General features: G+C 39.3%; 1 protein-coding gene across 2 annotated transcripts; it reads left to right on the forward strand.

The window, feature by feature from the left end:
* Positions 1 to 25,215, forward strand: LOC137955983 (mechanosensitive ion channel protein 10-like). 2 transcript variants are annotated; one of them, XM_068803248.1, is made up of 6 exons: positions 1 to 280; positions 707 to 2,149; positions 2,989 to 3,112; positions 6,002 to 6,295; positions 24,163 to 24,365; positions 24,809 to 25,215. In XM_068803248.1, the coding sequence occupies exons 2-6, from the start codon at positions 744 to 746 to the stop codon at positions 25,071 to 25,073; spliced, it is 2,292 nt and encodes a 763-aa protein (XP_068659349.1). In that variant the 5' UTR covers positions 1 to 280; positions 707 to 743; the 3' UTR covers positions 25,074 to 25,215. The 2 variants fall into 2 exon arrangements, with proteins under 2 accessions (XP_068659349.1, XP_068659347.1); XM_068803246.1 differs by having other exon boundaries at positions 715 to 2,149.
* Positions 25,216 to 26,335: the final 1,120 nt, after the last annotated feature.

A 26,335-nucleotide genomic window follows, 5' to 3' on the forward strand; every position in this document is an offset into this window, starting at 1 on the left:
TTGGGTCCAAGGTGGATAATTTGGGTGGAGGCCCTCATGACGTACGTGGATAATTTGGGTGGAATTCCACATACTGAGTGGTTGCTCTGCGGTGGAATTCCACATACTTAGTGGTTGCTCTTCGGTGGGATTCCACATACTGAGTGGTTGATCTGGAAACCACTTCTGCCTAGACTCAATCGCTTAAAAACTTCGCGAGCTCTCAGGAAACATTATGAAAATATAGCAGTGCTTCCCGGCTACCGCACGACCACAAGAAGGAAGACGGCAGGACTGAGAGGTGCATCTCTGATCATGCTTTTTTGGAAGCAATTTTCTCAAAAACTCTTGTTTTGTGGAAAACTGCAGCAGACCAGAGGCTCAAGCTTGAGTCTTTTCCCCTTTTCTAAACCATTGATCTCAGAAAATTTTGCCGAATACTTCGTCTAGTCGTCAGTTTTAACAGAGGATATGCTAGCTCCAGGCTTGGATTTACGCTCAAAAGCCAGGGATTTTGTTTAGCTTTTTTTTTTTTTTAATTCTTTTATTTCCGGAAAAGCTTTGAATCTTTCAGAATGTTTATCTGGCTTGCTACTTTTAATCCTTTTCCTGCCTTTACCAGTTCACTTCTCCGCTAAAAATCTTATATTTCTCCTGTTAATGCCATGAATCATCTGTTATCTTCATAATATCGAAAGCTTGCACTGTCCTGAAATACTTTTATTAGTTCAACAGTCTTCGAGGTGTCGAACTCGGACTTTGACATGGATTCCACCCTAAAAACTCTGCCCGTGGGTGAGAAAGGAGAAGTTGTTGTAGTTATATCACCAGAGGAAGGCCTAAAGGAGTGTTCTGCCGATGAAGGGTCCAGCTCATTCTCCAAAGTTACGGGGTCTCCTGCTAATAGGCCAACTAAGGAATCAAACGTCTCCACCGCTGAATTTTCACAGTTGGATCGCCGCAAATCCCATGGACACTTCTCCACTTATAGAAGCAGTCCTTCACCTGAAAACGCCAAATTCAATAAACCTCCGTTGGAAAGTTTAATCAGATGCCGTTCTCTCTCAAGGTCATCATTCTCCAAACCCAAGTCAAGGTTTGTGGAAGAACCTAATCCTTATTCTGTGGTTCTAGAGGATAGTAGCCATTCAACAGTAAATAATAGGCCCCCAAGTTCTCCTTATAAAGCTCCTACCATTACTCCCAAAATTGTAGGTACTCCTAAAACACCATATACTCCTGCTGACGAAGACGAGGAAGATATCATAAAGAAATACATTCCTCCTCACCAGAAATGGTGTCAGAGGCTTAAATTTTGGGTTTTGTTTGAGTGGGTCACTTTAATTTCTGCCACAGGGTTGCTAGGTGCTAGCGTAAGTGTTCACAGATTACATAACTTTGAGATATGGGGTTTGGAGATTTGGAAATGGTGCATGATGGTGATGGTGATCTTCTGTGGTAGATTAGTAACGGAGTGGTTAATCACAGTTCTGGTATTTTTGGTTGAACTGAATTTTGTGCAAAGAAAAAAGGTTCTTTATTTTGCTTATAGATTGAAGAGAATTGTTCAGGTATTTTTTTGGTCCGTTTTGATTCTTCTTATGTGGTTGCTTGTGTTTGATCGTGGGGTTGAGCGATCACACAAGGTGAGCAGATTTTTAGACTATGTTTCACGAACGCTTGCTTCGGTGGTGATTGGGACCTTTCTTTGGTTAGTGAAGACGATGTCGATGAAGATCTTGGCTTCTTCTTTCCATGTTACTGCATTCTTTGATAGGATTCAAGAATCAATATTTCATCAGTATATTCTTCAGGCTCTTTCTGGGTCTCCCTTGATGGAGATGACAGAGAACGTAGTGGCTACAGCAAGTACAAGAAGTTCTGTACAGCCGAGTTTCAGGAGTACCAAGAAAGTCAAGGGAGGGGAGGAGCAGGAGGTGATAGATATAAAAGCACTTCATAAGATGAAGCAAGAGAAGGTTTCTGCTCTAACCATGAAGAGGTTGGTTAACACGATAACAAGTTCACCCCTATGGACGATAGCCAATACTCTTGATGAGAGTGTTTATGAGGATAACAATGGACGAAAAGACATGAAAATTACTAGTGAGTGGGATGCAAAAGCAGCTGCTTATCAGATATTTAGGAATGTTGCCAAGCCTGGTACAAAGTAAGATTTTTTTTATTTATCTTATGATTTATTCAGTTATTTCATTCTTATTCTTGATGATATTCTTCTTCTACTTCATGTTTTCCTTTTTCTTTTGTTGATTTGGTTTTGAATATTACTTTCAGGGTAGTTCCGGATACAGACATTATATTTAGGATAGTTCCAGATACAAACATTATATTTAGGGTTAGTTCCAGATGCAACCCTAAATTTGGTCCTATTCTTGGGCACTTATATGCTGTATTTCTAACCTTTATTTATTTGAAATCTCATAAATAAATGCAGCGTCACCTTTACTATAATATCCTATACGGAAAAAAATTGAAGACATGACCATATTACCATCTATAGTATTTTGTTATTTAAATGAATTATTTTTAGAGGAAAGTTGCAGTCTTCTCTCTCCATTTTTCTATAGGGGAAGGCTCACTCACCCTCCTCTCTTCTCTAGGAACAAATGCAGGTTTCTCCCTGGTGAGCATGGCTTTGCTGAGACAAATAGTGGATTATAACTTCGATTACAAGGAGATGTGTGTCACTTTTGGATCATATTTGGAAATAGGACATGCTGAGTAAAAACAAATGATTATACCCTAATGATATGATTTGGGCTTTCAGTAGGCATTTTTTATTGGATCATATTTGGAAATAGGACATGTTAAGCGGCCAGATTTGGAATTAGACCAAAACTAATTGTTGCATTTGGAAATTAACCCATTTTATTATTAGTTGAATTATATTGTATGATGCTAATCTTATTGATGAGATTAATTGTCTTAGCTATCTGTCAAACTGGACCTCTTGAATATTTCTCACACTATCTATGGAATGAGAATTAGGCATATTGATGAGGAGGACCTTCTACGATTTTTGAGTAAGGAGGAGCTGGAGAGCGTGCTTCCACAGTTTGAAGGTGCAGTGGAAACGAGAAAGATAAAAAAAGCAATACTGAAAAATTGGGTGGTGAGATTTTTCTCTCTCTCTTCTCCAAGTGTTATTCTATATACTTTTTCATGGATTCACTCTTCCAAACATTAAAAAAGTCATCTGTAGCAAGTGCCCGATACTTTTTTCTTAGAAGAAGTTTGAGGGGTGGCAAATAGTTTTTATCTTCGAATACTAAAAACTCTGGAAAAGATTCTTTAAGCATACAAGTGCCAGATGTGCTGGCAAATGAACCATTGGCCCAAGCGGCACAATCTTGGGAGTTAAAATAAAAAGTGTTTTAAACAATATCTAATTGCCCATTTAGGCCTGGAATATGGTATAAATACCTACAGCGATGGGTTAAAATAACGGGTGGTTGCAGGTTTGGGTTTGGTGCAGGTTTAGGTTTCAGGTTTTTGAAAACCTAAACCTGTCCCATGTCCTCTCCTCAAAATCTCTCCCCACAAATGATCATGAGGGGGTTGGATATCTAACTCTATCCTGCATCCCTGCATTATAAAAAATTGTAAAAAATAAAAAAAAGAATAAATAGATTAAATGTATACAGTTGTATGATTAAATTTTTATCTTTGCTAAATGCCCATGTTGAACTAAACAGTCTCTTTTTATAATGTTGATTACACATTCACATACCCCTTTTACTCGTGGTGATACTTGACCCCAAGACATCGCACTAAAGACCCTCCAAAAGTCTCCTTTTAAAAGATATTGTTGTCTTTATAAAATGACTGAGGGTGCTTTCTTAATAACTTTCCATGGATCATAGTAAGGGACTACCCCATCGGGGTAGGGGAACTTGTGACAGGGTTTTAACCCTCATCCCATCCCGCTTCGAGCCTGTACGAGTTTTTACCCTCATCTCATCCTGCCCTAAGGGGTGAGGGCCCTACTCAGTCTTTACCTAATTTGTCTTTAGTAATGTTCCAGTTTAAGTCATGAGCCTAGTCACTTACATGCCCTTATACACCAATGTATGCCTCAGCAAACATCTACTAGTTTTGGAAGATAAAAAGACGTAATTTCTCATCAGAAAAAAATAATAATACATGGAGTGGGTCCCAAATGTGGGGCTTACTGCTAGGCCTAAGAGGGAAAAGTTCTGCCACGCACCAGCTTGCGATTCTTGGGCTATTGTTGTGGTGACTCCCACATGTAGGACTTACATATTTCATGTATGCTTTTTTATTTCTGAAGGGTAATTATAATCTTTTTACCTTCTAAATTTAGAAAAATTTGCTTGAGGGTGTGTTGATATTCTTGAACATATTATAAAGGCATGCAAGCACTATTTTGAACCTGAGGAATATACCCGCAATTGAGTCATAAGAAGTACCTAAGAACAGTGGCTTTATTTTAGATTTGTACAGATGTAGGATACCTTGGATCAGCAAACTCCACAGAAGTAGCAATCAGCACTCTCCTCATGGTCTGGTTGATGTCTTTTTGATTGTACAGGAAAGACTTTCATGTCATAAGCTGGTCCACAGGCTGCTGATATCCTCCTTGGAGGCCCCGTTGATGGTATGATGAAATACAAGAAATCTTTGGGCTCTGAAAGTACATAAGGCTACTCCCAGTCAGCAAACTGTCGTTTAATCTTTCCCTTGATACAGATGGTGGTCACTGGCTAAATCTTGTTGTAGGAACATCCCTTTGGAGACCAATTAGAGGTTCTCTAGTTTGTGATTTTCTGATGATCCCTTTCTCCTGTTTGCATTCTCTAGTATCTGTCCTTGAAATTAAATCTTGTTATTTTAAAAAATAAATCTTTTTTAGTCCTTCCATATACAATTTCCCCCCTTCCCTGCTGTTATAAGCTATAAATTTGTTTATTCTCAATCAAAAAGTTCGAAATGGTCCTCCGATGTCGATGTGTTATTAGAGCTAAAATATACTTCAAGCATGCAGGTGACAGATGTTATGGTAACAGGTAGTTCTAAGTTCTTTTAAATTGCATAATTTTGCAATTAAAACCAACTGACTTTGGATTGAATAGTTTTATGATAAGCATATATTGACATTGATGGGATGATCGTGGACTTCTCTATGTTGTGACTTGGATCATGACCCTTCAGATAGGAACTGGCAACATGTGTGCCTTGTGTACTGGGAGAAATATGTTGATTCTTCTGGTAGAGATCTACTGTTAGCTGTTTCTTTTGAAAGGGGGTTCCTTGATCTTTATTGGCTTGGCCTCTGGAAAGTGCTGCCTAGACGATTTTCTATTTGCTCAATAAAGTTAAGATATCTCTGATCAGTTTACCATCCATTGAGGCACCCTCAGATCCACTAACAGCATTACTCATTCTTTAGCTAGGACAGCTGCCCCTTAACAACATCTTGTTGTGGGCAGGACCTTCCCATTAGATTAGTGGTTATTACAGTTGTTTATTCCTGCTTTTTTTTGCTGCCGTTTCTTCTGGTTTTTGTTATGGATGACCCTGTACTTTTTGTATTATTTTCTCTATTTTGTGCCATCATAGCTTTTTCTGATAGTGGTAAAGAAAAAGTCTACTATTGTAAAATGTATGAAATCATGTGGACTAATTATTTTGCATTTCCTTCCATAATTTTGTTTTGTTTGTTTTCTTAGGCAGGTTTACCACTGCCCAATGGCTTTCTCCTTTTTGTTATACGAATTTTACTGTTGCAGATGAAAACTTAGTTAATTTATGCATTGACAAGAGGGTGAGAAAGTTATTACTGATGCCTTATGTGGTTGGATATCGATTTAATACTGATTAGAGAGCATAAATTAAATGAAATGAAAGGACATTTAACAAAAGTGTTATTTTACGATATTCTCAAATCTATTATCTGCACATCTTCTGCTCATCTTTAAAACCCATCCTTACCAATCACGTGTCTAAGGAGCTTTGCTTTTTTTTTGGTTGTTGTTTTCAGGTGAAGATCTACCTGGAGCGCAAATCGCTTGCACATTCTCTAAACGACACCAAAACAGCAGTAAAACAGTTGAATAAACTGGTGTCCGGGATTGTGATTGCTGTTATTGTCGTCATTTGGCTGCTCTTGATGGGAGTGGCGACTACCAAATTGCTTCTTGTTATATCTTCCCAAATGCTATTAGTAGTTTTCATCTTCGGAAACACCTGCAAAACCATATTTGAAGCGATAATATTTGTTTTTATTATGCACCCATTTGACGTAGGAGATCGTTGTGTCATAGACGGAATACAGGTAAGTCTCCTTAAAATTTCTTTTTCTTCTTCCTTGTTTTATACATCTTCACTTGTTTTTTATGTTTTTCTTCTTCCACAAGTGAGCCTTGTATTACATCCTAGAGGTGGGTGAGTGACTGGTAGCATGGTCATGGACCGTATCTTCTATTAATTGCTCAAACCACTACACGTCCCATCATGATTTGATAATGGGTCCAGGTCTTTCCCAAAATGAGTAACTCAATTAGGAAGCCGCTTTCCCTTACTTATTGATTCTTGTAGTACTATTCATCATAGCTAGTGCCTGAGACTACAGGTAGGCCAGTTAGATCCTCATCTCATCCTTGGCAGGGAACTTTTGAAACTAGTACGTTTGTTCAAATGATTGGGGCTTATTGTGGCTCACATATCAAAAGTCTAAGAAACTGATAGCAAGCCCAGAAATGTGATAGGGCCAAAAGCTGACTTACCAACTGTGGATCATCTATTCCCTGGAATGGACTTGGTAGCTTTTAAAATTTTGATTCGGTCTGAGTTTAACTATTTTAGGACGTTACTGTTGGGAGTTTTCTGGGGCACTATTCCACATTTTTTTCTCTTGACAGCTTTTGTCCTAAGATGGGAACAATAGCAAAAGGGAAAAGGAAAAACATGTCCAAGTTCTGCCTTTTGTGCTGTATGAACATACTAATTATTTTTTTCATGTGTAGTATGTAAGACATGACATTATTCAATGCAGACTGTTCTAAGGAACTTAAAGCTAAACTAGATTAAGTGGAATGACAAGCTCTCCAAAAAGAGAAAATTTTTGGTCTGCACACAATCCCTCCAATCAAAGAGCATTGTGGCTCTGATCTATCTTGCTTGCATATACCCTGCTCATATATGAAACCTGTGAGCTTAATATACCATTATAAACATGCCACTTGAAATGTCAGTTTCTTTTCTCATGTGAAAAATGACAGATTTTCTTATTACTAAATTCAGTTATCTGGAAGAGCATTTGTAGTTATGCTATTATTTCTGGGCTATTGATTAATTTTGCTGCTTGTCTTCACTTTCATAACATGGTCTCTTATTGTTTGAGGCCACTAATCATTTAGGAGTCATCATTTATTTTTTTTCATTTCTTTGTTTCATTATGATAGCACACGAAACAAAGGGTATACTTGTAATTAATTTTATAAGTAAAAGGGTAGATTAGGGAAAATGGAAAGGGAGCTCCAGCTACGGGACATATTTATAATCATTGTCCAGCTTGAAGGATAGATAGGAAGAGTAGAAGTTGTTTAGAAGTAGGAACTCTCTTAAAAGTAGGAAGTTGCTTTGCTAGTAGCTTTTTAGTAGCTACATAGTTTGGTTAGGCCTAGTGGTTTTCTTGTTTGGGGAGTTCCTAGTTTGATTAGGCTTAGATTAGGAGTTTCTCTTTCATTCAAATTATGTAGCATTTGTAAATCGAGAAGGCTGGGCAAAGGGGGAAACAAGTTGTCAAGCCCTAATTTATTTTTGCTTTTGTTAAGAATAGTCCCACATGGATTAATGAGTACAAAGATATTGAGTTTATTAGTTAGGAAAGAGGTTTCCTAAGTTGGCTAGTCATTTTGGGATGGGCCTTGGACCCAACTTTACAACTTTATTGCTTTGTCAGTTGTAGAATTAGTTGGCCCTAAAATCTTCTAGTTCTTATCAAGTGGTAGCGGAGCTGTTCTTTCTGCAGATTTATCACCATCATTCCACAATTTTTGTATTATGAATTATATATTGCCAAAAATATTTTGGAGTCTAGTTTCTAGCGCAAAATTTTTTTTGATAATTTGATTTTTTCTACAAGGAGAAATCGAAATCTGAAGTATCAAAGGTTGGACGGTAGAAAGTTTTTATTTTTTAGACTGTTAAAGTTTAGGGGTATTTTGGTAATTTTATTGTGGTATATTGTATTATGAGGTTCTAGTCAGAAATGTGTCAATTAGACATCTCCAATTTTGTAATTTTTACACATTTAAAAAATGATATAATTTTACCCTTTTTTGTTATTGTTTTATGGCTGTAAGGGATAGTGTAATAGGGTTAATATGGACATTTTCCTTGTAAATCACTTTAAGTTGTTTAATAAAGAAGTTTGGGGTCGACCAAACTCCCTAATGTGACTGCTCTCTAAAAGCAGTCTTTCCCTCTTACTCTCTTCTCCTTCTCCACTTTCTTACTTTTTAATTCTTCCTTTCTCTTAGTTTACATGGTATCAAAGTAATCGATCTACTTGTGATGGGTGTTTAAGAATTTTCTTCTCGTCAAGCCTGCAAACTCTCCAGGAAGAGGGATTCTCTAGAATTATTACTGATTGAAGTGAAGGTTAGATCTTTTTTCTGTTACTTTGTGCCATAACCATAGGATTGATAGGTTGTGCTATCAATTAAATAACTTTATAAGATTTTTGTGCCTCTATTGTTTGGATCTTCTATCCCAATTCTGTGCCTGCACAAGTTTTAGAGACAATACTGCCTGTATCATCATCATTAGGGCTGATGGCACCCTAATTACCTTCTTCTTACATTCTTTTTCTTAGACTACTGGATTGTGTCAATGCAATCATATTCATTGGAGTATGAGTGCCCTAATTTACTGTGCTGTGTGGGCCCACCTCATATGCATAGGCATATGTAGAGTCTTTTTTGTGAATTCTTTGGCGCTGGTGGTTTTAATATTGTATTCCAGCATGTGTTGGTGAAAATTTATTGAGGGTTGTTCAATGGCTGACGTTAGTGAAGTTGTTACACCCTCCAAGAGCTTGGGAAATTCAAATTCCAAGGTACCTCATACTATTCAAATAATATCTATTAAGCTGACTGCACGGAATTACATTAATTGGCCCAAGTATGTTCAAATGTTTCTCAAGGCAAAAAAGAAGCTGAAATTTCAAAGTGAAATTCCTCCTCCTAATGATGATTGGAAGTTGAAGACTGTTAGGTTATGACTGGGCTTATAAATTGTATGAAGGCAAGTCTAAGTGATCAGCTTATGAGTTATAACACATCAAGGAGATCTGGGGCACACTGAAATCTAATTTTTCCCAAGAAAATAATCTGCTCAGAATTTATGAGTTATATGCCAAGTTCATTGGTATGTTAAGAGGTGATAGAACAATGACACAATATTTTATTGAGATGAAAGGTGTTTGGCAAGAGATTAATATATTTCATCCTTTTATTATGGATACTACTGAGCTTTGAAGGGCGAAAAATCAGATTCAGGTTATTTAGTTTTTAGATGGGTTGGGACAGGAGTATGATGGTATTCGGGCACAAATTCTGGCTGATAATGGTGACCATACATTGGGGAGAGTTTATAATAGAGTTCTTCGTGTTGAAGGGGCAGTGAGAAATGGTAAAGCTACTATTGGTTCCGATGTTGCTCTTAATACCTCTTCTTATACTTCTCGATTTGAATTTTCTAGAGGTAGACGGGGAGGACTTGGAGGTAGGGAATGAGACAGTGATAGTGGTGGAAGAGGTAAAGGTCGTGGACATAGAAAATGTGTACATCGTGGCAGGTCTAATAATTTCTCAGGTAAATGTTAGGATAAATTTGGGAAGTTTGCTTGGGCTAATTCCAATGTTTCAGTAGAAGGTAGAGAAGTGGTTAATAGTGAGACCGGGTCTTCTGGTAGCACCCAAGAGATACTTTAGAGGATACTTCAACAATTGGGTCAGCTAGCATTGACTACTACTCCAGTTTCTTAGGCACCCTCCACTCTTCCTACGGCTAATACCACACTGGCAAGCTTAGGTATGTTTGCTCTTCATGTCTCATTTCCTTCTTCTTGAGTGATAAATTTTGGAACCTCCAATCATATGTCAAGTTTGTCTTCTATTTTCTCCAATGTGTCACGATCCTCTTCACATAAATTGGCCACATTACCTAATGGTTTTACTTCATTTATTTGTGGTGAAGCGGATGTTTACCCTTCATTTGACCTTTCATTAACTTCTATAATGTATGCCCCAAAATTCCCTGTGAACTTGTTGTTTGTTAGTAAACTTACTCAGTTACTTTAATGGTGACCATACATTGGGGAGAGTTTATAATAGAGTTCTTCATGTTGAAGGGGCAGTGAGAAATGGTAAAGCTACTATTGGTTCTGATGTTGCTCTTAATACCTCTTCTTATACTTCTCGATTTGAATTTTCTAGAGGTAGACGGGGAGGACTTGGAGGTAGGGAATGAGACAGTGATAGTGGTGGAAGAGGTAAAGGTCGTGGAGATAGAAAATGTGTACATCGTGGCAGGTCTAATAACTTCTTAGGTAAATATTAGGATAAATTTGGGAAGCTTGCTTGGGCTAATTCCAATGTTTCAGTAGAAGGTAGAGAAGTGGTTAATAGTGAGACCGGGTCTTCTGGTAGCACCCAGGAGATACTTTAGAGGATACTTCAACAATTGGGTCAGCTAGCATTGACTACTACTCCAGTTTCTTAGGCATCCTCCACTCTTCCTACGGCTAATACCACATTGGCAAGCTTAGGTGTGTTTGCTCTTCATGTCTCATTTCCTTCTTCTTGTGTGATAGATTTTGGAACCTCCAATCATATGTCAAGTTTGTCTTCTATTTTCTCCAATGTGTCACGATCCTCATCACATAAATTGGCCACATTTCCTAATGGTTTTACTTCATTTATTTGTGGTGAAGCGGATGTTTACCCTTCATTTGACCTTTCATTAACTTCTATAATGTATGCCCCAAAATTCCCTGTGAACTTCTTGTTTGTTAGTAAACTTACTCAATTACTTAATTGCTCAATCGTATTTTTCCATCTCATTGTGTGTTTCAAGACATGTAGACTATTGGTTTGAGGCATGAAAGTGATGGATTATACTACTTTGACATTGTTCCTGAAAACCAATTCATTGCATTGAAGGCTGTGTCCTCCCCTTACCTGTGACTTCTGGTCTTGGGACATCCGTCAATAGTCAAACTATGTTAATTCATTCCTACTCTTACCTTTAGATACTTTTAGTTGCCTTTAGACACTTCATTTGATTGTCAATTGTATTATCTAGGGAAGCACCGTAGTCTGAAGGAGGAAGAAAACAATCTTTTTTGCCTTCCAATACAGTCTGTGAAAAATATAAAATTTGGAGAAGAAAAATGAGGAAGATGAGATTTTGGGGAACAAGAGTCTTGCTGCCTTGGAGTGTGTGCTGGAAAAAGCACATCTCCTTTCTTTAAATCAGGGTTTTAAGTGATACTTTACAAAAGGACAAAATTGTTTCTCAATACACAAAATTATATATCTCCTAAAATACATGTCTCTATTGAATGAAAATTGAACCATAGACATACTAAGGCATTGTCTATCTAACATATATAATATAAGAGAAAATGTAATATAAGAAATGACTAAAATACCCCTAAATTGGTATTTTAATACTCCCCCTCAAGCTAGAGAGTAGATATCAAACAAACTCAACTTGTCTCAGATAATAATATGTTCACGTCTTCTCAAAGGCTTGGTAAATACATTTGCTAATTGGTCCGAAGATTTCACATAAAGAGTTATCAGCTTCCTTGCATAATCGCATCTCTAATAAAGTGACAATCAACCTCTATATGTTTAGTTCTCTCGTGGAATACATGGTTGTTTGCAATGAAAATGGCCGCTTGATTATCACACTTAATAACTAACCAAGTTATTTCAAACAAAACAACAATAGTCTAACGTAGGACATCTATCCATCTTACACCTAGCATAATCTTCATCAGAATACCCAAGTACATCAACCTTTCCATTTTGAGTATACAACAAACCTTTTCCATGTACACCCTTCAAATACTTCAAAATCCACTAAGCAACTTCTAAATACACTTTATAAGGATTTTCCATGAACTGACTCACAACTCCTACAACAAATGAAATATCTGGCCTGATAACTGTAGCATAAGTCAATTTACCTACCAACTGTCGGTATTGAGTTTTATTCCTTGAGAGTAGGACCCTGGGTGTTATGCAGATTATGGTTGACTTCTATGGTAGTATCTACTGGTTTAGTATCCAATAACCTATACTCTTGTAGTATATCTAATATATTTTTTCTCTGAGAGAGAACAATAGCTCGCTTACTACGAGCAAGTTCGATGCCAAGGAAGTACTTAAAAGAGCCTAAATCTTTCGTTTGAAAATGTGTGGCTAGATATTGTTTGACTTCTATAATGCCATTAAGATAATCTCCAAATAGTATAATGTCATCTACATAGACAACCAAAACCACCATACCAGTCTTCCTCTTAAGTAGGAACATGAAATGATCACAATGGCTCCTGTAGAACCCAAACTGTAGTACTACAATGCTAAATAAATCATGTCTGTGGACTCTGTTTAAATCTATAAATGACCTTTTATAACTTACTTACCTTTCCTGTTTCCTCTGAGTAACATACCCAGGAGGTTGCTCCATATAAACTTATGTAAATCACCATACAAAAAGTTCACATCAAGTTGAAAGAGAGGCCAACCCTTATTAACAACTGTAGAGATTAAGATACGTACCGAAGTGAGTTGGGCCATAGGAGAGAATATTTCAAACACATCAACAGTGAAGGTTTGTATATATCTCTTTGCCACCAGTTGTGTGTTGTATCATTCAATAAAGCCATCAACATTATATTTTATGGTATAAACCCAACAATACCCCACAATAGCTGCTCTTGTGTGGATCACATAGATGTTAAGTTCCCCAAGACATCAAAGCACTCATTTCATCATCGAAAACTTGTTTTTACTCTAGAGAACACCAAACATCCTACACTGAACAAGGTATAGAGGAAGTAACAATGACATGGCAAAGGATTTAAAGGATGAGGACAAAAATTCGGGAGACATATTTTGAGATTGGACGAGAAGTACAAGACCGTTTACCTTTCCTTAGACTAATAGGCAAGTCCAAATTAAATACAACAAGACTTTTAGGCAAAGAGGAAGATGGTTGAGCATGAGAAGAGAGCTTTGTAGATGTAGTTGTTGGAGGCACTCGAGGAGTATGAGGACTGTGGCTGTAAATATGAAGAGGCGGAGAGGAAACCGATGGAGCTGGTACATACTAAACTACGACAAGAATTGAACTGTCTGGAGAAGACTCAAAAGAAATAGGAAGCTCACTAGATGACGAAAAACACAGAGCATCTTAAAAAAAGTCACATCAGTTGACAAATTCCTTTCATTGAATAGGATCATAATATTTGTATCCTTTTTGTCTATGATAGTAGCCTAAACAGACACATTTAACAAATTGAGGTGACAACTTATTAACTGAAGTTCCAAACATGTGAACAAAACAAATACATCTAAAAATGCGAGGAATTACATCAAACAATTTATAATTCAATTTTAAAACCTGAAAAGGAACTTGACCATCCAAAACAGAGGAGGGCATGCTATTAATTAAGTAACATGAAGCCAAAATTGCATCCCCCGCAAAAGACTTAAGAACATTCTTGTGCAGTATAGTTTTCTAGTAACCTCAAGAAGATGTTTGTTTTTACGTTTAGTCACCGCATTTTGTTGTGGCATAGAAGGACGAGATGTTTGATGGGTAATACTATGTGAAACACAAAACACTTAAAATTTATGATTAAAATATTCTAACCCATTGTCAGTATGAAGCACATGAACACAAAAACCAAATTGATTTTTTATTTCATGGAAAAAATTGAGGAATATATAAAAAATTTATGACTTTTTTGTAGAAGATACATCCGAGTTACTGTATTGAAATCTTCAATAAACGACATAAAATACTTAAAACCAAAGGAACTAGGAATCCGACATGGGCCCCATACATCAGAGAACTAATTCAAATAATCTGGTGCTTTGGCTAAAGCTAATAGGGAAACTGGATCGATGATGCTTTCCCAATTGACAAGACTCGCAATCAAACGAAACATCTGTTGACCAATAAGGGAAAGATTGATGCAACTTAACTAGTGATGGATGTTCCAAGTGTTAGATGCTACAAGTAGGAAGAATCTACCGTAGTGAATGCCACAACTCGAGAAACAAATACATCATCTAACATATAGAACCCTTCTTTCCATGTCTTGAACCAATTGTCCTCTTCGTTTGCAAGTCTTGAAAAACACAAGTGGGATAAAAAGTTACTGAATAGTTTAAGGATTTAGTAATAGGACTTATAGACAAATTGCAACAAACAGAACGGAATCGAAGGACATTTGTGGGGTAGTGTGAACGGTACCTTCCCCTTGAATAGGAGAGGTGGATCTATTAGCTAAAGTAACTCGACGATATGAATGAGATGGATTAATGGATTGAAATAAGGAAAACATATATGACATATGTGTAGGGGCTCCTAAATCAATGGCCCATGAAGGAGAATGGGACCCATTCAATGCAGTCATATCTGTACTAGCCATTGTGGCACTTGTTGAAGATAAGGATGAGTCTCAACAGTCAAAAAGGAGTAGTAGATGATGGAGTTAGCCGGTCCAATTAACCCATTAACTTTTCTTCTCTTGTTTCAATGTGGAACTTTTTATCACTCAACACTACCCTTCATGTCCAGGCTTACACATAACAGGTCTGAACGCGGGTAAAAACCCTCTAATGGGGCACACAGACTCCATGGAGCCCACCATACAGATTCCTATCTCATGGATTCCATAACACAACCACCTTGGGGAGCACAAACAAGGCTTTTGCTCACACACACAACTTGCTCTGATAACATGTTGAGCTTATTGGGTTGAGTCCAATTTCATCTTCAAATGACTAGCCACTTAGGAGGCATATTGCTCAACCTTATAACTCGTTAACTTTTCTTCTCATTTTTCAAAGTGGGACTTTTTCCTACTCAACATATACTCTATTGGGAGTAGACATCTATCGAAGCCCAAGACATTAGACAATGAATGGCACAAACCAATAGTCCACGCTGAACCTCGAGGGTGAGGTTCTTATAAGGGGCTGAAATGATAGCACACGAATAATAATGACATAGAAGGGTAGATTAGGAAAATAGAAAGGGAGCTCTAGTGGGACATATTTTTAATTATTGTCAAACTTGAATGGCAGAATAGGAAGAGTAGGAGTTGTAGAATTTAGGATCCCATGTAGAGGACTGAGATCAACTAAGAAGAAGAAGAGAGGGAGAAGAAGAGAGGGAGAAGAGATCAACCACAAAAGGAGAGAGCTGCGCCGACCAAGGGAAAGAGGGAGGCTGAACAAACTTTGGAGAAAGGAGGAGAGCTTCAATGCTCTACCTCTTAGCCAATGCCTTTATTTATAACTTTTACAATATCCTTAAGGCTACAACTTTATAAAAGAAGAGACATAAAAAGGACAAGTATTTACACTTTAATGCCATCTTTATGAGAAGCATCCTATTTTACCCATATGCCACCACTTAGACGTGTGTGCTTACTTGCCTTGGACTTGTGGGCTTGAGCCCATCTTTTAACACTCCCCCTTAAGCTAGAGGTGAAAAACCATCATAGATACCCAACTTGCCACATTTTTTTTTGAAAATGTGTGTATAGACTATTAAAAAGAAGAGAGAAGTAATTACTTTTCTTTGATGAGAGCGAGGCGATTTAGGTGATTTTTTTTTGTGTAATGTGTGTCGAATGTGCTTTCGCATAACGTGGGCTGTGATCGATCATATTGTGCACCGAGCATTTTGAAATTGCTAGTGTACGTTGAAGACCAAAGTGCGAGAGAGCTCCCCCGACGGTCATCGTCCCCACGGCCGGTTACTGGACCACTCCCGATGGCCATTGCCTCTCTGGCAGGGCCATCAAAAACATTTCCAACACTAGTAGAAGACGTGACGATGTTGCAATAAGAAGAAATGGAAGAAATATCTCTCCACGACAAGGAAGAAAAACCAACAGACGGTCGGACCCGTCCAGCCATTGCTCCGGCGAGCTTTCTGTTGCTCCGACGGAGGACTACGAAGCTTGCTGGACGACGGTCTCCCGACGAAAGAACCGCGAATAAATTTTTTCCACTTTAGCTACGGAAAATACGGAGTTACCGTCGAGAGAGTCGTCCGGAAATCTTGTCCGATGATCCGTATCTCCTCAGCTGACGGATCAAAATTTTCATTCATCTGCATCCCAGTAGAAACAATCCACAACTTCAGGTTTCAGTTCCAAAGAGCTACCATGGAAACTGAGAAATCCCGTGAACTCTGGTCACGAGACTCGATCTTCCTCTTCTCGGTGACTACCTTTCAAGGTCACCGGGAATGTCAGGTCACCCATAGAAGAAACCTTTGTTTTGGCCAGATTGTTCATCCCTGAGGCCACAAACTCAGGTTTTGGTTGGAATGAGCTAGCCGCTGCACTCCAGAGCCTCTCCCCGACGCTAGATCTAGCAAAAGCGCCAATCCCCCCCTCCCACAGAAACATCCAAAATCATCCAAATCCCACCAAACCTTCTCCATGACGGGTGCAGAATTTTGACTCTCCATTCTCGTCCAAACATCCCTTGGCATCATCAAATCCAACATTCTTCACTGGCTGATTGACGAATTTCACCTCCCTTACACTCCCAGAATCTCTTATCTCAGTCCCTGAACTTGGTTTGTTCATTTCAGAACCCAACAGGAGTCTTCTACGGCTCTTGCCCTCACACCCCTCGGCACCCTCCAGCCAGTACGGCCAATGGGTCGCTGTTACAGGGCTTCCTGCCTAGCTATGGCAGAACGCAGTCTTCTCGAGAGTCGTGTCTGAGTTTGGTTTCATCATTGCTTTGTACCCACTCACGGAGCATTGGCACCATTTGGATGAGGCCCGGATCCTCATCAATCTTCTTCACCCATGCGAAGGGCAATATTTTAGATGTGTTATGGTGGATAAAGCGCGATACTGAATCCGTATCAGCATCGTTGTGATGGATGATTTTAGAGATGTCGTCCCCGAAAGCACAATCAAGCCTCGGGAAATCACACAACCAGTCAATGCTCTGGGAATTGCACCTCTAGACTCTGCCCCATGCCCTCCTCCCCCCCCTCAAGCGGATGTGATCCCCCCCCAAGCAGCTTTATAGCTGGCATGAGACCTATTCTCGCTAACCCTCGACCAATTTTCCCTCCCACTTATCCAACACATCACTCACCCCAGTCCCCCACAAAAAATACCCTTGGCCCAGATCCAGATGCCGTCCACCCCTCCATCTTAACTCCAGAAATAACCTTACCCTCACATTCACCCCCTCACACCACCCCCCCCCCCCCCCCCCCCCCCCCCCCCCCCCTGTAAATCGTCCACAAGCTTCCCCCCGGATAATGGAATCCCCCCCTCGCTCACCTCCCGAAGATTACCTCTCCGATGCAGAGTCCGGAACTAGTGAGCACGCTCCCCGTGCTCACAGGCAAAACAATTCTCCCCCTCCCGTTGTCAGGTACCAATGCTGAGCTAGAGGTCAGTAGAGTCAGCTTCTACAGGGATGACCCAGTGTTACCACTTGATACCCCTGCAACCCAGCGATGGGAGATTTCATCATTCCAGAGCCGGGTGAATGAGCTCAAAAGTTTGTGGCAGCTCTCCAGTTAGAATAGCACAAATACGACCTATAAACTTGGGCCCAGATAGTGGAACTTGCTAAGGTGATGGGCACCGTCTTCATGGAGCTTCTCCCGAGAGATAACCACCCATCTGAGACGTCATAGAAGATGAATAATGATCAATGATTATTCTCTCCTGGAATGTTCGTGGAATTGGGTCCATGCGCTGCCGCACCTCCATTCGGGACCTCCTTGCCTCTACCAAGGCAAATGTTGTTGCTGTCCAAGAAACCAATGCGGCTTCTCTTCCTTACATCCATGAGTTGTGGCACCTAAAGGAGTTCGGTTGGGCTTCAGTGGATTCAATGGGATCGGTTGGCGGTATCCTACTGACGTGGGACACTAGTACTATTGAAGTGCTTGATCGTTGTTGTGGCTCTTACTCCCTTGGCATTAAGCTGCGAGACAAAGGTTCGGGGAACATTTGGTGCCTAGTTGGTGTCTACGGTCCTACCAGACACCATGGGTGCCACCGCTTTTGGGAGGATCTATTGAGGACTTGTCAGATGTGACCTCTTATGCTTGGGGGCGACTTCAATGTTACTTGCTTTTGCCATGAGAAATCCCCGCTGTCTCGGAGAATCACAACCTCCATGAGGTTATTTGCTGACTTTATTGTCAGTTGGGACATGGATGAGATTACCCTATATGGGAAGACCTTCACTTGGTCAAATGGCAGGCAGCCCCCTGTCCTCTCAAAGTTGGACCGATTCTTAGCCATTAATGATTGGCTTCAGTTCTATCGTAATGTCTTTGGCAAAGGGCTCAATCCAGTCGTCTCTGATCATTGGCCGAGTATGGTTGATACCCATTTTGACATTTGCTCCCCCCCCCCCTTCCTTCCTTTGAGGTTCAACAATAATTGGATGGTGGACCCCTCGTTTGATCTATCTCTACAATCCTTTTGGGATAATATGATTGTTGCTGGCCCGAGCGGGTGGACCTTCCCAATCAAACTCAAGATGTTGAAGCTGTTGTTGAGGTCCTGGGCCTCCGAAAAGAAGATCTCTTCCTCGGCTGTGAGAGCCAATGCCCTTGCTCAGATAGCCGCTCTTGACTCTGAGGAGGAATCTAGAGGTCTCTCTTCTTTGGAAGTCTCTCAGAGGTATGCCCTTCAAGAGCAATTGTAGCCTTTTGCCTACAGCGAGTTAGTGCACTGGAAGCAATATGCAAGATTCAAATGGCTCTCCGATGGGGATGCTAATACTAAATTCTTCCATGTAGTCACCTCTACACCAAGAAGGGCTAACCGCATCGCCATGCTCAGCGTCAACAGTGAGACCACCTCGGACCTAACCCTTATTTCTGACTCACTGGTGATTTTTTTTTACAGATTTATACTTTGATCACCAGTTAGTCCGCCCCTTCTTCCAATGGGTTAACCTCTAGGTTATTCCATCAGTTGCAGCTAGCCTCATCGAGCTCCCCTTCTCTAGTCTGGAAATTGAAATTGCAGCCCTTGGTCTTCCTCTGGATCGCGCTCTGGGCTTGGATGGATTCAACGGGGAATTTTATCGCCCTTGCTGGCCCTTCATCAGAGACGACATTTTCGGCATGGCCCACTCCTTTTATCAGCATGGCATCAGATATAGGAGTTGGTAAATACTACAACTCTTGCATGGCTTGTGGCACAGAATTTACTTGCAACTCTTGCTACCACACAAGAGCAGGTTAATGCTGCTGAGTCTTCTCAATCCCATGGGGAGAGTAATAGAACAAACAATTTTGGTCTTGATGCTACTTCTGCAATGCTGGAAAAGTTGGTAAATACTATGCAAGAAATCAGTGGTTTGCAAGACCTTGATTCTGTCATTGAAGCTTCACTACAGGAAATTGATGCTGGAGCAAAGAAGCCACCTCCAGCTCAAAAGAGGTGGTTGCAAGGCTTCCAGTCATCACAGTCACTCATGAAATCTTGGTGAAGTTAGGGAGAGAGACAAAATGTGCAGTTTTCAGGGAGAACTTGGTTATAGATGACAAGATGCAGGAGTTGCCTTGCAAGCATTTATTTCACCCAAATTGCCTCAAGCCATGGCTGGATGAGCATAATTCGTGCCTGATCTGCAGGCATGAGCTAAAAACAGATGATCATGCATATAAGAGCTGGAAAGAGCGTGAAAAGGAGGCTGAAGAAGAAAGGAAAGGAGCAGCAAATGCACTTCGAGGTGGAGAATATATGGGGAACCAGTGGAGGGTTTCGGATACTGCAATCTCTCCGTCTGGGGTGTTACATTGCTGCACTTACACCGCTTGTGTTGTCTAGTGGGTTGACGTAGATGCCACAGATGTTACTTGGGGGAGATGTGGCGATGTTTTGGCACGCATCCCTACCTTCGAGCTTGAGGACAAGCTCTTTCTTCAGGAGGGTTGTAATGTTATGAACTCAATAGTAGGCCGAGTCATGCAGAGACGCCGTGGCTGAGTCAATTACTTTGGCTGAGTCAGTTACTTAGTCATTAAATTACTTAGTTGTTAAGTTACTGAGTCAGTAAGTTAAGTCAATTACTTAGTCATTAAGTTTATTTACTTTAAATGTCGTGGAGGGGCAAATCTATAATTTCCTCTTGAACCTTGTTGACGTGATCCCTATTTAGGGGTGTAAAGAATGGAAAAGAAACAAGTCTGAATTTAGGTTAAACAAATGGTTTTGAGTTCTCATAAACGAGCTCAGGGGTGTGCGTTCTCCTTAACGAACCTAGGGTTTTCAAGCTTCCCTTTGGCTTGATTCTTCTCTTCTCTTCTTCTTCCCTACAAATCGCAATGTGTGGATCTGGGACCGTAACAGAACCCTTGCCAAGTACTTTGGTTTGGGTACCATTAGCAATAGTAACAAATTTATTGGGAAGATATGGAGATAAAGAATGAAGCATGTGTTTGTTACCTGACAAGTGTTCGAAGGCCCCAGAGTCTATGATCCATGAGGAAGAGGAAGAGGAAGAAAGCATACCTGAGGCACTGGTGGGAGCAGCAGTGGGTAACGGTGGAAGGGAAGACTCTATAAGGGACTTCATCTTCTGAAATGTGGCATAGTCATCAGCAGTTAGAGTCATTTTTCTAGATTGGGAGTTAGCCTTTTTTTCCCGTTTATCAGCATTAAAGGAGGCTGGGTTAGCCGTGGCCCAATCAAGCTTGCCATGAAGCTTCCAACAATTTTTCACAAGGTGGTTCTGACCACCATCGTAGGGGCATATGTGAGGCTCAGTGCGTGAATGGGTAGGACCTGTTCTACCACCTCTTGTGAGGCCCCCTCTAAAATTTCTGTCGCGTCCTTGGTTGGAGGATGATGTACCCCTATTACCGAAATACATAGCTGATGGAGCATCAATAGGGGAGGTAGGAGATGGATTAAGGATCTGTAGCAATGTAGCACTGATTTCATCAAAGGATGGAAGTTCGGATGAGCTAAGAAGTTGGGTCTTAGCAACCTCAAGATATGGCTTGATATTCGTCAAACAAATGGCGGCTGCCAAGGCCTCCTGTTGCCTTTTTTGAACCTTGATATCTGTTGAATACGGTTGAGCGAGCTTCCATTCTTGAAGAAGTCCCTGAAACCGGGTCAAGAACTCATGAATATTATCCCCTTGCTTAGTATTTAACATATTTTCTATGACATCAAACAATTTTTGCAAAGAGGCCATGTTAGAGTATAACTTAGCACGTGTCTCAAATATCCTTGGCTGTTTCCAAGTGAACCATATTGTTGGCTACATGCTTTTTCATGCTATTTATGAGCCAACTAATAACCAAATTATCATTTTTAACCCACTTGAGGTAGGCTACATTTTCTTCATCAATCGGAGGAGAGGGTTTGTTTAAGTGCCCGAGAAGATCACGAGTAATGAGAACCTGTCGTACCGATTGTGACCAGCTAAGATAATTGGAGAGACTCCTCAAAGGGATAGTAGTAATTCTGAGTATGTCACTCTTACTACTTGTATGTCCAATCTCCATTATGAAGCAAATCAAATGTTTAAACCACACCAAGATCAATTTTAACGTCTAAAAAAATCCACTAATGCAACTTGGAAGATCAATGGACCAAATCAGGCACTTACAAAGGCAAATATAGAATTTTCTCCACAAGTGCATGCACTAAATCATAAAAGAATATGTGCTTATGTCAAATGGTGAAATCATCCAGAAAGTAATCAATTCCTCTGATATCTTTTAAAAAAGAAAGAGGATAGATTTAAACCCTAATGCCTTAATCCAAACTCCAAAAAGAATCGAGGCCAAACACTTAAGAATCACAATCTTCTTTTGAGATCCTTAGTAGCAAGTCAGGTCTCTTATAACTCCTCAACTCATGGGAACAATCCAACTTCCAAAAAGCCAAGTGTTGGAGTTCAAGAAAGTAGGAGGGGTAGGAGAATAATAGAGATAAGTAGACGTTGGAATTTTAACCATATGACGATCATCCAGCAAAATAACAAGACCCCATGAACAACGCCAAGTGTGAGAGAACTTACAGCAACATGTGCTGAAATTCCAACTCATAGAAAATTGATCCAAGTGAATCGCAAATCATTTCCATCAATACATCAATCTTGATAAAACACTAGCAACAACCAATCTTGATCAAGCTTGCAATTTAGCTACAAGAAGATCAAGATTATAACATCTTAATCACAAGAGATTAATCTTCACAACTTCTCATATGAAGATCATCTTATCTTAATGTAATTCAGAAGTCAAGACCTCAACTTATAGAAGGAGAATATGTAAATAATAACCAAAATTGACTTATCTCTTCATGGCTGGACTCCTTTCATGAACAAATTCTTGGACAGATCTTCATAAATATTTGCTTGTATACTTCATCAAGGGGGATCCTAATTTCCTTCCTCTGATACTATGTAGAATTTAGGATCCCATGTAGAGGACTTAGATCAACTAAGAAGAAGAAGAGGAAAAAGAAGAGAAGGAGAAGAGATCAACCACAAAGGGAGAGAGCTTGGACTAGGTGGAAGAAGAGGTGCGCCAACCAAGGGAAGGAGGGAGGCTGGACGAACTTTGGAGAAAGGAGGAGAGAACTTCAATGTTCTACCTCTTAGCCAATGCTTTTATTTATAACTTTTACAATGCCCTTAGGGCTACAACTTTATAACAGACGAGACATAAAAAGGGCAAATATTTACACCTTCATGTCCTCTTTATTAGAAGCATCCTATTTTACCCATATGCCACCACTTAGACGTGTGGGTTTACTTTGCCTTGTACTTGTAAGCTTGAGCCCATATTTTAACAGGAGTCGCTTAGAAGTAGGAAGTTGCTGTCTTAGTAGCATCCTAGTAGTTCTGTAGTTTGGAGAGTTCCTAGTTTGATTAGGCTTACGTTAGGAGTTTCTCTTTCATTCAAATTACGTAACTATTAGTATCCATAAATAGAGAAGGTTGGGCAAGGAAGAAGACACGCCCTCAAGCCCTGATTTTTTTATTGCGTTCTTGGTTGAGAATTAGTTAACCAGAAAATCTTCCACTTTGGTTCTTAACACAGGGAAAGGCAGTTATTATTTTTTTTCAAATGGTGGAAAACTTTTACTACTGATAAAACTTAGCACAAATACAGAAGAATGAAGCTCAAGCTACAATGGGGAATGACAAAGAGGGTCAGGAGACGCCTTCCTTGGCGAGAACATCCGAAATATTATTAGCATCTTAGTGTTGCTTCGAAATATTATTAGCAGCTTGGAGTGCGTGCTGCCATGATACAACAAAGGAAGTACATAAGATTGTTATCAAGGAGGAAGAAAATAAAGAGAGTTGTAAAATCTGAAACCAACCAGTAATAAGATGGAAACAAAGGAGTGGAGGAAGAAGCTGGGGGTTGTCTACTTTTCTGGGTAGAAATCTTGATTAGGGAAAATAATCGACTCTTAATCTCTTTCATTGATTACTTACGGGACATGCATGACTTTGAGAAAAAAATGAAAAGAATGAAAAAGAAGAGTGGAGGTGGGGTGAGGAATTGGAAGAAATAGATGAAGATGAGAGGGAAAGTTTGGCAGCTGCTACTTTTGTGAAGAGAAGAAAGAAATAATGCAAGAAAATTATATGGAGAGTACGGTTACAGTTTGATTGAGAATTGAGTGTTTTGATATATTGCCATGCAGGATATGTGGTGGACAAGTGATAGGACTATAGATGATTGCTGTTGACAGAAATAACTTAACTCTGTGATTGGCTAAACGTTTTGCAACCATATTGAAATGTATACATGAGTGGAACTGGTGGTGCCATTTTATGTATTTGACACTATTTCTGAATTTCAATCCTTAAATAACTGCTGTTTGGTCACCTTAACCTTTTGCAGATGGTTGTTGAAGAGATGAATATTTTGACAACTGTGTTCCTGAGGTACGACAATGAGAAAATATATTATCCAAATTCAGTACTGGCAACAAAACACATTAGCAACTTCTACAGAAGCCCAGATATGACCGATTTGGTAGAGTTCTCTGTTGATGTTTCAACCTCAGTGGATAGCATCAAAGCTCTCCGAGAAAAGATAAAGATGTATGTTATTCTGACCCTCTTGTTCAACACAAATATTTAGCAAGCCACACTAATGCTGTAGTTAGCATTCCTATTTATAGAATATTAGTGTTGTTATCTAAGCCCAAAATTGCAGACTCCTGCAATGGGCCTATGGCACTCTCCCAAGCCCGAGGTCCACTAGAATGAACTATTGTGGATGGTCTCTGGCTAAATATCTGATGGAGAAATTCAAGATATGTTTTCCGATTCCTTTCTATTGTAGCTCACGAAACATTATTTTCTGATGACATAAACTAGATCAATGTAGTGTTTACAGGCTTCAGATTATTTAGATGCTTACAAAATGCACACAGCATATCTTTCCTTAGTTCTAGCATAGCTATATTTTTCGTTGTCAGACTCAGTGTTTTTTTATTCTCTTTTCTTGAATATCATTGAAGAAGCTCATGTTGGCACCTCAGGTTCTTGGAAAACAAGCCTGAGTATTGGCATTGTAACCACGATTTGGTTGTATTAGAGATTGAAAACATGAACAAGATGAAGATGGGTCTATTTGTTCTCCACACATTGAACTATCAAAATATGAGGGAGAAGACCGTCAGGAGATCCGAGCTTCTCCTTGAGCTGAAGAAAATTTTCGAAGAACTTGGAATAAAGTATCATCTGCTGCCTCAAGAAGTCCAACTCACCTATGCCAGTGGGATGCCAACAAACTTGGGCCGGTGATGTTTTTTTTCTGAATGACCGAATAGATGCTGTTCTTACCTTCTTGATTTACCTTATTATAATGAAAGGGATGTATTCACCTGTTGTCGTATGAGATTTTTAGAAGAACTATTATTCTTCAACAAGAAGCTTATTTCTAGAAAACAGGTGAGCGTTGAGTTTATTAGTAGATAAATTCTTATGTTTTGTGTATTGGTTTTAAGAGTTATTTAGTTTTTGTTCGTGAGTGTTCTAGGTCTCGCAGTCATCTAAAAACCAGGTTCTCCTAATTTTAGTCCAAGATAAAGACCAAAAAAAAAAAAAATGGTCTCAGCAACTAGTTTTACAAATTGAAGAACAAATTTCCCCTACTAAAACTGAAAACAATGGAACAAAAAAGAACTTGTATCACACTGATTCTGGTTGATTACATCCAAAGTTGCGTTATGGGTGTACGAGGCTTAAACATAACTGAGAATGGATGGGTTTGTGGAACTTCTACATTTAGAATTGCCTGCAACATTTGGCTTAAACGTTTGTCCAATACGAAATTCATTTGATGCTCAAATTCAAGAAGAATATGATTGGCTACTTGTCCCCCCTTTGGCTCCTTGAAGGGAATATACAGTTAAATGCACCTTTTCATTTCCCACTTTTGAGAAAAAAATGAGTGGAAATTTGAAGCTTTAATTTGGAAAAAAAATTACAAAATATTTATATTCCTAGGAGAAAAGTACTAAGATCCTCACATGAGAGAGAGAGAGAGAGAGAGAGAGAGAGAGAGAGAGAGAGAGAGAGAGATCTTCATAAAAAGAAAAAAAATCAAATAGCATCAATATAAATACATTAGATAATAAATAAATTTAGAATAAAAATGAATCATCTTTGAAGTATTATACTGATAAAAAATTGGGTGCATCTAAGCCTATTTGGAATTAAATTTATACTTTTTTTGTTTTCATATATATATATATATATGTGTGTGTGTGTGTTGTGTGTGTGTGTGTGTGTGTGTGTAGGGATGGCATCGAGCCGAACCGAGCCCGAACCTGCTTATGTTTGAGCTGAACTTGATTTAAATATTTCGAACTCGAGCTCGAACCGAGCCCAACCTCGAGCCTAAAATTGTTATCGAGCTTGAACCCAATAATTTTAACCGAGTTCGAGCCGAGCTTGAGCTTCAACATTCATTTAAAACTTTTCAAAAAATATGTCTAGAGTTCGAGTTCTAACATTAATTTAAAACTTTTCAAAAAATACATATCAAATAAATTATATATAAA

Source organism: Aristolochia californica, unplaced genomic scaffold, assembly GCF_029961685.1.
Source record: "Aristolochia californica isolate CCGP_79_NKW_82.1479 unplaced genomic scaffold, dmAriCali1.0.hap1 SCAF_2, whole genome shotgun sequence".
NCBI lineage: Eukaryota > Viridiplantae > Streptophyta > Magnoliopsida > Piperales > Aristolochiaceae > Aristolochia > Aristolochia californica.